Source organism: Penicillium odoratum, assembly GCF_028828045.1.
Source record: "Penicillium odoratum strain IBT 22623 chromosome Unknown utg000005l_segment0_segment0, whole genome shotgun sequence".
NCBI lineage: Eukaryota > Fungi > Ascomycota > Eurotiomycetes > Eurotiales > Aspergillaceae > Penicillium > Penicillium odoratum.
Window position 1 is genome coordinate 651,748 of NW_026643147.1, and position 14,190 is coordinate 665,937.

General features: G+C 50.0%; 6 protein-coding genes across 6 annotated transcripts; 3 read left to right on the top strand and 3 right to left on the bottom strand.

The window, feature by feature from the left end:
- Window positions 1-139: 139 nt before the first annotated feature.
- N7520_005781 (uncharacterized protein) lies at window positions 140-397 on the top strand (the record flags this gene model as incomplete). Its single annotated transcript, XM_057139715.1, has 1 exon — window positions 140-397. The coding sequence occupies one exon, from the start codon at window positions 140-142 to the stop codon at window positions 395-397; it is 258 nt and encodes an 85-aa protein (XP_056993721.1).
- A 731-nt stretch (window positions 398-1,128) lies between these two features.
- ade13 (adenylosuccinase ADE13) lies at window positions 1,129-2,945 on the bottom strand (the record flags this gene model as incomplete). Its single annotated transcript, XM_057139716.1, has 7 exons — window positions 1,129-1,379; window positions 1,434-1,498; window positions 1,551-1,629; window positions 1,678-1,867; window positions 1,920-2,647; window positions 2,724-2,810; window positions 2,894-2,945. 7 exons carry the CDS (start codon window positions 2,943-2,945, stop codon window positions 1,129-1,131), a joined length of 1,452 nt encoding a protein of 483 aa, XP_056993722.1.
- A 1,144-nt stretch (window positions 2,946-4,089) lies between these two features.
- On the top strand, window positions 4,090-4,568 carry N7520_005783 (abc drug exporter protein; the record flags this gene model as incomplete). The annotated part of the gene is made up of 2 exons (XM_057139717.1): window positions 4,090-4,312; window positions 4,375-4,568. The coding sequence occupies 2 exons, from the start codon at window positions 4,090-4,092 to the stop codon at window positions 4,566-4,568; spliced, it is 417 nt and encodes a 138-aa protein (XP_056993723.1).
- A 1,421-nt stretch (window positions 4,569-5,989) lies between these two features.
- N7520_005784 (uncharacterized protein) lies at window positions 5,990-6,268 on the top strand (the record flags this gene model as incomplete). Its single annotated transcript, XM_057139718.1, has 2 exons — window positions 5,990-6,038; window positions 6,102-6,268. The coding sequence occupies 2 exons, from the start codon at window positions 5,990-5,992 to the stop codon at window positions 6,266-6,268; spliced, it is 216 nt and encodes a 71-aa protein (XP_056993724.1).
- Window positions 6,269-8,412: 2,144 nt separating this feature from the next.
- Window positions 8,413-12,428, bottom strand: N7520_005785 (mRNA-binding protein RRP12; the record flags this gene model as incomplete). The annotated part of the gene is made up of 3 exons (XM_057139719.1): window positions 8,413-10,347; window positions 10,409-12,319; window positions 12,366-12,428. The coding sequence occupies 3 exons, from the start codon at window positions 12,426-12,428 to the stop codon at window positions 8,413-8,415; spliced, it is 3,909 nt and encodes a 1,302-aa protein (XP_056993725.1).
- A 637-nt stretch (window positions 12,429-13,065) lies between these two features.
- N7520_005786 (U6 snRNA-associated Sm-like protein LSm1) lies at window positions 13,066-13,813 on the bottom strand (the record flags this gene model as incomplete). Its single annotated transcript, XM_057139720.1, has 4 exons — window positions 13,066-13,239; window positions 13,308-13,423; window positions 13,487-13,555; window positions 13,633-13,813. 4 exons carry the CDS (start codon window positions 13,811-13,813, stop codon window positions 13,066-13,068), a joined length of 540 nt encoding a protein of 179 aa, XP_056993726.1.
- Window positions 13,814-14,190: the final 377 nt, after the last annotated feature.

The window sequence follows — 14,190 nt, forward strand, 5'->3', positions numbered from 1 at the left end:
CAAAAACCCTTACTTCTATACATAAATCCATATAGGAACTGGATCACATTTGTACCATCAATCCAAGGTTTCAGCATAAAATAAAGCTTGGACATCTTGAACTTTCAAGTGGGAAACCCTTGAACCCTTGAATCCCGTCATGTCTCGTCGTCGCACTTCACACAGCGAATCCATGAACGAGTCATACTCTTTCACCCAAACACCAATCCCTCATCGCCGAGGTCCGATCGAAGGCCCTGATGGCCGTCGCCTCATCCGCCGCGTCACCTGGCGCTCATCAACCTACAAGCTTATGGCCTCGTTATGGGTCCTAGGTGTTCTTTACATCCTCTGGCTGATCCGTGATCTCTACTATCTCCCTTTCGAACAGTCCACCCCACCTATCCGTGCCGAATGACCTGTGTGAGGGTCCTGAGTGGGCCGAGGGCTTGAAAACACGCTCCCGGTCTGATCTGGTGAGGGGGTTGGAATACATTCGACTGTTCCGCAATGCTTTCGCATTGCTTTGGCATTCTGCTTCGCTATCCAATCCTTTTTGGTCGCGGAGAACCTTGAACTTGAACAGGGATGCTTTAAGATGTCTGATATGCTTCTCTAAGCAAGATCGTCTCGGCGGTCTTTCCCACCTTGAACGTGTCATGTTCAGTTGGCGGGTGGATACACCGTTGACGGCTCGTGTGTCCGCGACCAACCGGGTGTCTAGCCGCTCGAGAATACAAACAATTCTTCCTACTCGGATTCCATATGGGATTGACGAACCTGGAATGACCGTGAATGGCCCAGTTTATGAACTAGACATTTTTTTTATCTTTTCTTTTAGGATTCTCGATTTGCATGAGCGTTCCATTGCATATGGCGTTCTCCCCATTGTATTCAAATGTTGTTTCCTTGCATATACAGGTGAAAATTGATCAATTAGACTGGGCGATTCAAGTTTTTGTTTTCTGCATCAGCAATCGAGATACACTAGCTGTCTTTTAATGGTGAATGGGTTCTGACAGAGTTTGGATTGAACACCGGAATATTGATCTCATTTTCATATCTCATGTACACAACTACTATGACGGGGCGACACCAATGTCTCCTTTTTTGACCTCCATAACCATTCTAGAGCATGCCTGTATGGAATTAAACGTAAAGAGCAGAGGTCTCGGACTTGGCAACTGCATCGGCGTAAGGCTTAAGTGCGGCAGCAACCTCGGTAGTGGTGAACTTCTGCACTTGCTCAGGGGCACGACCGACAAAGGTGCGGGCGTCGAGGAGGCTGTCCAGCTCGGGGATGATGGGGGCGAAGAAGGGGGTGCGGCGGATGCGCTCGAGAAGGTCGTTATCCTTGCCGAGCTTCTTGACATTGTCGGAGGCTTGGTGGGAGAGGACACCTAGGAAAGCGTGTGGTTAGATGGGTATAGAAGAGAGAGGGAAACAAAGCGTACGGATCTCCTCGTGGGCATCCTGGCGGGAAAGACCCTTCTTGACACAGGCCATGATAACGTTCTCACTAGAAAAGGTGTTAGCTTGACGACTCTGATGAAGAGAGATTCGTAACTTACGTGGCCATGAAAGGAAGCTCATCGTTGACACGGCGCTTGATGACCTCGGGGTAAACGACAAAGCCGGAGCTCACGTTGTCTAGAGAGAGGTTAGAAATGTCATATCAAGGAGCAGGGTAAGACCAACTCAGCAGGATAAGACAGGCGTCGGCACACAGGTAAAGCTCGGGAAGGCTGATACGGCGGATGGCGCTGTCGTCCAGCGAGCGCTCGAACCACTGAGCGGAGTAGGTATCCAAGCAGTCCTTGGGCAGGTTCTGCAGGTGACGTCCAAGCGAGCAAAGACGCTCCGAACGCATGGGGTTACGCTTGTAAGCCTACAACCAGTTAACCAATTATTCAAGGAGTGACTCATGGGTTTCCACTTACCATGGCACTGCTACCAATCTGGTCCTTCTCAAAAGGCTCCTCAACCTCCTTGAGCATAGCAAGGTGGCGAATGTCAATACCGATGCGCTCGCAAGTGGAACCAAAAGAGCCAAGGGCGTTGGCAACATCCACATCGATCTTGCGGGAGTAGGTCTGACTGGAGATGATGAAGGCCGAGCTGAAACCAGCCTTCTCGGTAACCAGCTCATCAAGACGCTCAACCTTGTCGTGGTCGCCCTCAAAGATCTGGAGGAAGGAAGCCTGAGTACCGGTCGTACCCTTGACACCACGGAAACGCAGGTCATCACGGGCGCGCTCAAGGTTACGCAGATCCATCAGGAGATCCTGGATCCAGAGACAAGCACGCTTGCCAACGGTGACCAGCTGAGCGGGCTGACCGTGAGTGAAGCCCAAGCAGGGCAGATCCTTGTACTCCTGGGCAAATTGGGACAGCTTGTCAATGACAACCGCCAGCTTGGGGATCAGGATATCCAGACCGTCGCGGAGGATGATCAGGTCAGCATTATCAGTGCAGTAGCATGAAGTAGCACCCCAGTGGATGATACCAGCGGCAGCGGGAGCGACAAGACCAAAGGCGTGCACGTGGGCCATGACATCGTGGCGGCGGCGCTTCTCCTCCTCAGCGGCAACGGCGAATTCATCATCCTGAATGGTGGCGTGAGACTTCATCTGCTCGATCGCATCCTCGGTGATGGGAAGTCCAAGCTCTATAAAAGCAAGACCCAGTCAATTGAATGTTTGGCTCCTCAGGTAGATTCACCCTATCCATCCGTTTTGTCGTACCTTTCTGGGACTCGGCGAGCCAGATCCACAGCTTGCGCCAAGTAGAGAAACGCATACGAGGGGAGAAGAGGTACTTCATCTCCGGGCCTGTTCAATTGGGCGGTTAATATGGTTTGGTTCAATCCCCGGATTTCAGACCCCTCATTGACATGGTGGGATGGACGACATACTCGAGTAGCGCGAGTTGAGGGGAGTCTGGTAGACATCGTTGCTGGCGGACATGATGCCGGTTGCTTTAGGATCACCTGAAAGATGAATTGAACGGTAAAACCGACAGGTGGAGGAAAGACGAGGCAGTGAGTAATCCAGCGATGCCGGAACCAATTTTTGTTGCTCGCAGCGGGGCTTATCACATCACGTTATCGTAGATTGGTGGGGCATGAGATCACGTGTGCAATATAAGGTAGATCCCTTTTCCGTTTCATGATTCTATATAGAACTGTAGTACGAGAGTACATTCATCATCCGAAGAGAAATATTAAAAGGGGTGGAAAGGAAGACACATATAGGAATCTAGCCGGTCACTTTCCAGACTAAAATTTTCCCAAAAAATCATAAGAATAGAGGTCACCTCTGCTGGCGATAGAGGGGGATCACGTGGCATTGGGAGTATCATGTGATCCCCCTATCGCCAGCACGAACTGGTCGGTTTTTACTTGATTTGTTTTCATCCAAGGATCTACCATACGAGCTATTCTTCCACATACCACCTTTGAGTCTCTCCAATCTCAAGTTCTGATATCCCAATTGAACCATGATTCATCTCATTCCATGGCGTCTACCACTCTATCCGAACCAAAACCCCAAAACAAATCAATCATAGAAAATGTGACTGGGTTTTGGGTAACCGGAGTGTAGGAGGTCCGAAGTTAGTCTCCGAGTATGTTGTACAGTCCACGGAACACGGCATTGGAAAAAGCCGACAAATCTCAGCTTCCCGAATATTATATCACTGATTATTCTCCCGAGTCTGTCACAATCTGAAATCATTCACATGTGATGTTTTAGCTCAATCAATATCTCTCGCCATGACACTGAGGAAGTTGCTTTCACCCTTCCTCTTCTCCTTCCATAAAACTTATACCCAACTTCAAGTTTCTTCTATTCTTAGTCTTTCTAATACCTCTACCATTACATTCAATTCTGACGCACTTGCTTCCCCTGAGAAACACCCGTGTGGTAATCATGGTATCAAATATGGCTCCAGCCTCTGATGTTGACTCGGTCCTTGAAGAGTCTACGCCAAGCTTTCATGGTTCCATTCAATATACCGAAGGAAAAGCAATTAACTCTCTCGATAGCGACTACTTGAGCACTGGAAAAACTATGAAAAGTTTCAGGAGAGGTTGCTATCTTCTCTCGAGGAATGGCTCCCAAGATTGCACGGACTGTTGCAAACGACTTTGAGCAAGGCGATGAGAAACCTCTGTTTACTGAAACTTCCGGTCAAAAAGAAGTTCCATATGGAATTGTGAAGCAGACTGCGATACATCAATGGCAAGATGTTTGCTATGATCTCAAGATAAAGAGTGAAAACCGTCGAATACTTGACCATGTCGAGGGACAGGTACAACCAGGCACACTGACAGGTAAGAGCACTTTTGGAACATGAATAAGTGACCATTTTTTCTAACTTACACTTTATGCTTAGCTCTTATGGGAGTCTCAGGTGCTGGAAAAACCACTCTTCTCGATGTTCTGGCTAGCCAGAGAACCACAGGTGTCATCTGGGGGCAAATCCTTGTTGATGGCCGACAGAGAGACAGCTCCTTCCAGCAAAAAACTGGATATGCTCAGCAGTTGGATTTGCATCTAGAAACTTTCACTAGCCGAGAGGCCTTATAGAGAGGCCTTACACTTCAGTGAAAAATCTTCGTCAATCCAAACATATTTCCCGCGTCGATAAATTGAAGTATGTCGAGCAGGTCATTCAGCTTATAGAATAAGAGGAATAAGCAGATGCTGTTGTGGGGTCCCTGGTGAAGGTATGCAAATGTATTGAAGTCGATCGGAGCCTTCATATCAATTTGCTAATATCTCCACAGGAGTCAATGCTGAGCAGAGAATGCGGCTCACCATTGGTGTTGAGCTTGCCGCAAAACTAGAGCTACTCTTCTTCCTAGATGAACCGGCATCGGGTCTCGACTCTCAAACATCATGGTCAATTTTGATTTTGCTTGAAAGCTGAAGAACGGACAGGCGATTCTTTGCACAATACATCAGCCTTCTGCGATCCTTCAGCGATTTCATCGACTCCCCCTCCTAGATCAGGGTGGAAAAAGTGTGTACTTTAGACCAACGGGGCCTGCATTGGCGCGGCGCCTGGTCCTCACACAGACATCGACTGGCCAGAAATTTGGCGACAATCACCAGAGCTAAAGGACGTGCGAGCTCATCTGAATGATTGGAACTACAAAATGTCACAGGAGTCGATGATGGCAGCTCAAGACCAACAATTTTACGCGGAATTTGCAGCCTCGTTTCCAGTTCAACTGTATGAGACGTTAATTCGTATCTTCCCGCAATATTGGCGCATCCCGAGCTATATCTTTCAAAGATTGACCTTCATTTAGCCACGGTACGTCCATTGGAATCTTTTTAAGAACTTAATATAACATACACTTGGATCTAGGGTCTTCTCATCGGATTTTTCTTTTTCAAGGCACCAAATCCCAACAGGGATTGCAGTACCAAATGTTTGGTTTATTCATGCTCGCGACAACCTTCAATCTCCTTTCACAGCAAATCATGCCGCAATTCGTTAGCCAAAGAGCGCTCTACGATGCTCGTGAGCGGCTAGCATAGACGTACCCCTGGTTTATATTAGCCAATATGCTCGTTAAAATCCCCTGGTCCTTCTTCTGCTCAATCTTACTACACGTGACATGGTACTACCCATTGGATTCTACCAAAAGGCAGAGGCTACAGATATAGTGCATGAGAAAGGCGTCCTCGTCTGGCTCTTTATCCTCACATTTGTGCTCTTCTCGAGCACATTTGCGCATCTTGCAATCGCTGCAATAGAGACCCCCGAAACAGCAGGAGCCATCGCCAACCTCTGTTTCTCAATGATCATCTCATTCTGCGGTGTTCTGGCTGGTCCTGGGGCCTTCCCACATTTCTGAATTTTCAAGTACCGCATCTCTCCTTTCCATTACCTGATATCAGGTCTGCTATCTGCATCCGTTCTGCTATCTGCATCTGTTGGAGGGGGTCATGTCATATGCCTGAAGCATGAATTCCTCCATTTCGATCCGCGTCCAAATATGACGTGTGGTGACTACCTGCCTGACTTCGTTCGTGTCACGGGGAGAGGTATGTAGAGAATCTTTCTGCTACCAGTTCGTGTTCGTTTTGTCGGATCTCTGAGACGAATAGATTTCCTGGAGGGGACTTCGACAAATCCCGATGTATGGATGAACTTTGGGATTATGTGGATCTTCATCCTCTTTAACATCTTTGGTGCTGTTTTTCTTTACTGGATGTTTCGAGTCCCCAAGAAGATGGAAGTGCATGAGACGGCCACGATTGAGGGAGACCTTTGAAGTTGTCCAAGCTGGACTCAAAATATATGGTTACAGATGTCAATTAGGTGTGGTTATGTCGACCCGTCCAGGTCGGAGGACTAGATTGAAATTTATAGATCATCTTTCCTTGAATAATAATTCTCAGATATCTACACATGTTTAAAGTAAGTCTACGGCCTTTGGTCATTACGCCAAACTTAACATTCCGGTCTTTCAAGGAATGGGCCAATTGTCCTAAAATTATGTAAGTAAAACTTCATTAACCATATACCTTGATTCCATAGGAAATACCGATTAGTTCGCGGAGGATTCTTTGGTCATGAAATTAGGCGCGGATGTTACACTCGAGCCTGGGCTCTTACATGGGCCAGCTAAGACGAGGTTTCTGAATCGCTCCGGACATTGCGGGCCGCGACAGCCGTGCTTGGACGGATTTTCCCACCCTGAGTGGGTATTCCGGTGCATAGATACATTGAGAGGCTATTTAATATTGGTATGTACAAAGCCTCAAGTCTTGGTTCTTGATACCTTACCTCGCGCGCTGACTCCGAAATCCTGCTTTTTGCGCCCGCGATCATAAAAAAATTCCTCATGAATAGAGCAGTTGAGAACTCCAGTTGGCTTTCATCGCTTTCGATATCCAGCTCTCCATGGAAAAGCTGGCACGCTTGAAGTATATTGACTTCGTGAAATCGGCGAGGAATGTCAGCGTAGACGCAGATATTGGATTTCGTAGGAAGTGAGCAGAATGGATCGAATACATCCACGAAGCTGACTGCGTTCGTCGTGAAGCCATCCCATCCCGAAAGAACAAATGTCACTTCAAGCTTTTGATCCTTAACTTTATTAAAATTATATTTCATAAACTCGTATGGACGGCCCCTCTTTAGAAGGGTGTGGTTCGATTGGTGCACGAACTCATAGAACTCCGCGGGGTGGGTCCCCACATTTCCGTATGTGACGTATAACAGCGAATCATGCAGCAACATCATCTTTTTGTCACGATTTGAGGACGTCTGACTCGCACGCGCGATGAACACAACAAGGTGTGGGCAATCCATCATAGAGAAGTGAGGTTGAAGTGAAGAGCGAAGTACATCTAATGCCGATCTTTGCGCTACCAACCGCCAAGAAGTTCTTTACGAACAAGGCAACTCCAGCAGACTTGCGTCCGTTTCAAGATCCAGCTCTCCGTGGAACACTCCACACGTTTGTTGGATGTTTACCTCGTAGAATCGCCGAGGATCGTCGGCGTACACACGAATGTTTGGTTTGACGTCAAGTATGCAGAAAGGGTCGAAAATGTCCACAAAACTAACTGCGTTTGTCGTTAAGCCATCCCACCCTCATTGAACGGACGTCACTCGGAAATTTTGATCTTTGGCTTTGTTATAAATATATTGCATGAACTGATATGGACGGCTCCTCTTTTTCCACAGGGCTTTGAGCTCTCTGACAATCATTGCATTGTGTAGACAAGCGGGTTAGAGTGAGAGATTGCTTGCTGTAGCGTATCATAAGTTGGTGGACAGTAAGAAGGAAAGAAGAAGTTCAGGGTTCACTTTGGTATGTGGAGTAGGTTGGATGTCCATTCGCCGAATAAATCAGTGGCATCTGGACATCTGAAGTTGGTGGGTGATAGGAGAGAAGTAGAGAAGAATGTAGATTTCACTTCAGTGTAAGATGTGAGAGAAGTAAGCAGATGTAGAGAGGAAAGAAGCTAGTTCATGTTGTGATCAACAACCACTAAATGCTGTTGATCAGTCTAAATACAAATCCCAGATAGCTTCGGAGGTAAGGAGTATGATTTAAGGTTGATAAATTTAAAGGTAAATGAAAGATATAAAGATAAAAAGTAAATTGATAGTAAATATGACAGTAAATTGATAATAAATTGATAGTAAATTGATAGTAAATTGATAGTAAATTGGATAAAAGATCAAAAATAACGATAACATTCCATTTCTATGTGCAATGCCCTAACAAACTTTTTGCTCATAATAGAATCATAACAATGAAAAGACAAGTCCAAACCATGAAGACCAGTGAGACCGAGTCAAACCCCTATGAACGGAATCGGAATCGCCATCGAGGGGTATTATAAGGAACGTCTTCGAAAACAACACCCTTAAATCATTGAAAACATCGGAAAGTGATTCACTTTAACGTCTGCCGCGGCCACGATCACCACCTCCACGACCGCGACCACCACGATCTCCACCACGGCCACCACCTCCACGGCTGAAGCCTCCACGACCGCGGTCACCACCGCCGCCGCGACCAAAGCCGCCACGACCGCGATCACCACCTCCGCGGCCACCACCGCCACGACTGAAGCCGCGACCGCGGTCGCGATCACCGCCTCCACGGCCACCCCAGCTGGAGCGGTTCTTCTCGATCCGACCTCCACCTGGAGCACCAGGGGACTTGGGTGCACCAAGACCACGACGACCAGTCTGAGGGCCCTTGTTGCGCATGTCTTCGTTCAAAGCGGCCTCTTCCTCATCGTCTAGATCCATGGCATCGCCACCGCGCTTAGTCTGGCCCATCTTTACCTTACCCTTCTGGCCACGGCGGACGGCGTCCGGACCGCTGACAGCTGCCAGGTAGGCATTGACACCGCCGGCAGGGGCATCGCCGGCCATATCGACGTCCTCGATATCATCACCCAGAAGCAGTTTGCCGTTAGCATCGAACTTGGCAGCGTGCTTGCGCTTGGAGCCGGGGCCGGTGTTCAAGAAACGCAAGCTAGGCTTTGTGGTGGAAATGTTGGCCAGGGCGTCCGGAGCAAGCAGATCAAGCGGGTTATCTTCGGGAGACATCTCGCGGATGTACTGGTTGTTCTGGGATCTGTCTTTCTTGCCCTTGATGCGTGTGGTCTCGTCAACTTCGACATCGGAACCGTCGTCGCCGTCGTCCGAGTCGTCAGAGAAGTCGGAGCCATAGACGGCCTTGTCGAAGGCGTTGCCGGATTGTTGGTCGGCAGCCTTATCTTCATCTTCGTCGTCAGAGCCTTCGGCACCTTCCTTCTTCTTGCGCTTGTTGCGCTCACGCTGCTTGCGGATGTTGACGACGAGCTTTCGGTCGGCTTCGCCGACTAGGCTCTCCATCAGTGGGGCGCCGAAGCGACGGACCAGGCGGTCGATGATACCCTTGACCTTGCTGCGGAGGCGGCCCTTGTGCTCCTTATTCCAGGCCATGAGGTTGGGGACGAGAGTTGCCAGACGGGGACGTAGGGTGTCGTCGGGGAGAACGACAACAGCGACCTTGACGAAACCGAGGACGGAGCGAACAATCTCACGGTTGTTGCTGGTGAGGAAGAGCTCGACGGTTTGGACGAGGTCAGTGAGGACCTCGGCGCGGAGCTTGGTCTGGAATTCGAAAAACAGGCGGGACAGCGCTGTGACCGATGCGGCGACCATGTGAGGCGAGGAACCAGCCAGACCGGCAGAAACCATAGTGAAGAATTCCTCAATGGTAGCGGGAGCGTCCGGGGAGTCATCCGGCATGTGGGAGACCAGGGAGTTGCGGATCACAGTGCCAGCTGGGTTGCGCTCGTCGTCGCCGCACCGGCGGGCAAGGTGAATGAGCAGGTCAAAGGCGGCTGTACGGGCCTTCTCGTTGCTCTCCTTACATCCCAGGACCACCTCGGACAGGATAGCAGGGATGAAGTGGAGCTCTGAGGTAGGCAGGTGCGTGATAAGCTCGTGGATGGCGAGCATGCGATCTCGGCGACCAGAGGCCGGAGTCTTGTCAATTGTTGCAAGCATCAGGGCCTGCAGTTCACCGCTGCGCTCCTGCAGGGCGGCGCTGCCAACTTCGGTCGAGCCAAGTCGGGGAATCAGCTTGTAGGCCTTCTTGATGAGCTGCTGGTCGGGGTTGGGAGAGGATCCATTGAGAATGGCTGCGGCCATGGCGAAGAGACCGGAGAAGCTGGAACGTGGCAGGTAGATAGACATGGCGATAACCAGGTCGATCAAGGTATGCGAGGTAGGCGGCATCTTGTTGGAAGGATCCACCTTGGTAGGGTTGTTCTGCTCTGTCACCAATGACTCCTCGAGCATCGTGGTAACCCGAGTGAAGGTTTCGTTAAGTTCCTGTTATAGTTAATATGATGAATGTCAAATAGAAGGTACTCGGGCAGGTTTCAAAACTTACATTCTCAGGAGTGATGCTCAGGTAGGCATTGATACACTGCAGGATGAACCCGCGGTGGTGTGGAAGAGTCTGGCTGTAGACGTTGAACAGCACAGCCAGCAAGTTACTAGCAAAGCCAGCTAGGTGGGCGATGTTCTTGGCAGCGGCAGCCTTGGTGATACGGCGCTGCAGGATCATATCCTCCTCCTCGGTCTCGACGGACAGAATAGCCTGGTTCGACTCAACTAGGTTCTGCAGGGCGCGGCAAAGCTCGACGCGCAGATCGGTCTGCTTGTACAGAACATTGGACAACAGCTCGGCGAAGCTCTGGTCGAAGGACTCAACCAGATCGAGCGGGAGCTCACAGTATCCGGGAAGAATACCCCAGGTCTGCTGGACGAGGGTTTCGAAGATCTTGGCTTCGACGGGCTTCTCCAGGGATTGGAAGTCCATCATCTTCTGGTAAAGCGCCTCGCTGAGAGGTGCAAATTCGGAACGGAAGTGCCCCAGGTTAGTGTTTGTTACGCTATCACGGAGGATGGGCAACATCCAAACGCGACCGGGCTGGCCGTTCTTCTGGTCAATGATGTTCAAAGGCAAAATCTCGAGAACAGCAGCAGGGCCCATGGCCTCAATAGCACTTCCGAGGACGGCATCAGCCTCCTTCTTGCCGTGGAAAGACTCATTGGTGCGCAGTTCACCGATGGTCGAAACAATGTCGGTCAGGAAGGGAGAGGATCGCCACTTGTAGCAGTCGAACAGGGCCGAGCAGACGTTGAAGACTTCAATCCATGCAGCCTGGTATTTCACAGACAGCAAATCAGAGGCCGCGCGGGCCAATTTCTCGAGAGTCTTCTCATCGTAGACTGACGGCTCAATTATGACACTGTTAGGGATGCAGTTGTGCAGGAACGAGATCAGACACTCGGACGCCGACACGCGGATGTTGTGGGAGGGCGACGCCAAGAAACCGGCGATCATCTGGAACAGTTCCGGGAGCTTCTCGAACGTGTCTTCGGGGGCAATCTGAGCAGACACATCGTAACCACGCGACAGGACGGCGATCCAGGGCGGAAGAAGCTGCGAATCGTTCTGTGCGGGCTTGAGTTCGGAAATGGCGTCCAAAAGACGGGGGAGCTTAGAAGACGAGAACTCATCCGCCATACCCTCGAAAATGACCTCGAACACCTCGAAAGCACCCATAGTGATGTACTCATTCATGGAACGCGAAGCGTTCATCAGCAGCTCACAGAGCGCCTCGATCTTCTTGCTGGGCCAGCCACCGGATGCCGAAGCAATGGTCTTGACCAACTGCAAGGAGTGAATAATCATAGGCTCGTGGTTCTCGCGGGACTGCGCATCGTGGCGGTTCTTCTTTTGCTTTGTCGCAGCTGCGATACCGTCGCTGAGAGTCTTCATGGCAGACTCGGCGCACATATCGGCAGCCGGGTGATCCAGTGACGGGCTCGGTGGGGGGTTCTTGAGAACCTTGATGAGAGCCTCCTGAGCGCGCTTGCGCACCTTGGGCCGATGGTCAACCGACAGACTCAGCAGACCAGCCGTGGCACGGCGCGGACCAATTGCGGTGTGGGGCAGGTTCCATGCAGCCGCATCTTGGGCGATCAGCAGTGACTCGAGACTTCCAATTGAGGGTCGCAAGAGGGGGGCTTCGACCTCGGGAAGTGACAATGCAGGCGCGAGGCTGGTGAGGATCTGGGAGAATTTTGAACGGAGGATGGGGGCAGGGACATAGGCGGTGGTGATATCGAGCAGGTAGACGACGGAAGTTGCCAGATCCTTGTTGACGATACCTTGCTCGGCCGACAGCGACTGAGAAAGCAGGGCAAGGAGGGCAGCGAAGTAAGCGGTAGGTGAAAAATCGGCCTTTTGATCGCGAAGAGTATCCTCCACTGCAGAGAGCACCACAGCAGTCTAAAATGGATCAGTTTGAATCTGCGGGACGAGTCGGGGAACTTACATGGTGCTGATTCTGCAGCTTGGGAGACTTGATCTTCTCGAGCTTCTCCGCCAGAGTCGCCATGGTGACTTTGAACGACAGAAGAGTAGAGAAAAGCTGTGCGGGGGAAGACAGTTCTGGCGGTGATGGAGAAAATCGTGAAAAAAAAGGTACAGCGAGTCTTGGCATCTTTATCGATAAGCATCTATGAACCCAACATTGAAAACCTCCACAATTCCAAGTTTACTCTCCTTTTTTTTGTTAGCTTACATATTATTTTATTTATTGTTTTATTGATTCGTTAAATCCCGTCAATTCATTTTGAACTATCAGACACAAGCGTAAAGAAGATTGAACCCGATTGGGTGATAGTGATGGCAATCGCACCATCCACTGTTGCGAATGACATTGATGTTTCAGATGGGTTAGACCAGTGTCGTCCGTAACATATCATCATGAGACTGAAATCCTGGGTATAAGGTCATGTCACGACTTCTCATTCGCCCGGAATGATATATGAAAACTCTGCGGTGGGAATTCTGTCACCAAGTTCCCGCCTGCGCCCCCTGCTATTGTACACTTCCAACAGGAAATTCAGCAACAGAGATCCTTTGATATCCAGAGTTCTTATACTGGGTACTTTGTTGGATGTGGCCACCTAATGACGCCAGGAACGGTCGAGACGTTAACCGCGACCACAGTAAGAAGTGAAGAGAATGATCTAGAACAAGATCTCGCCGCTGTGCTCAGGCTCGAATCCCAGAGCCGACAATTCAGTGTGTCGTTTCTTGTCACCGATCTTGCGCTTGCTATCTTCCTGCTTCTTGAGTTCGAAGACTTCCTCGAATGGAGCCTTTGTTACCGAAGTAGGAACCTCGTCTTCGCGGTCAAGATCCTGCAGATACCAAAAAAATATTTCATTAGCCATCGACAAATTATACTCTGGACCTCGATAGTACATACCACTTCTCCCAACAGCAACACATTCTCACCACGGACGAGGAAGATTCCGCGCGGGACATCAGCATAAACTTTTCCGGCGTAGATTCGTTCGACGGTATCTTGGAGGACGAGGTTGGCTGTAATGTGCCGATGGCAGGGATGAGACATGATTCTTCAAGATTGCGCGGAGATATCCATACCGAACTGATCCCAGCTCCGCAGTACACCGACTAGCTTTCTACCATCGCGCAGGACGAGGACTAGCTTCTCTGTTCAACGGAGAAAAGAAACATAATCAGCAAATGCGTTATTTTCAAGCCATACCCCTTTTCTCGGATCAACCTACTATCTGTCAAGTCCAGCAGCTGTGCGGCGGTAGTGAACATCTGTGGGGGAAGTTGCGGCGGGCCGGAGGTAGGCGCTTGGCCAGCAGAACCAAGGGCATTCTGTTGTTGAAACTGTTGTTGCTGCTGTTGAGGATTCCGCTGCGCATTGGCAGAGCTGTCATTTAGTGATAAGCGCTCCATGTCGTGGGCTGGATGGAGTGGTGGGGGTGATGAAGTCGGAGGTTGGAGGTCGGTGATCGGTGTCGGAGAAAGGTCAAGCCGGTAGATTGGGAGGTTGAAAATCAGATTTGGAATTTATAGACAGACACTCTTATTCATGGAGGCTGGATCTGTGGAATTGAAAAGGCAGCTTCAACCCGCGGTCATGAAGTTCTCCAGGTCCGATGCGGGCAAGAGAATGTTTGTCTTGTTTGCTTGGTCGATGAGATCTATAAGATCCCGCTCACCTTCTTTTCGCTTGATCCACCCTGCACTTTGCCTGGTCTAAGGTGTCTATTTTGCCTGAATCCGGGCTGTTACTCTCTGAAATGCCCTCTTATGCTGTACGGTGCTTGGAT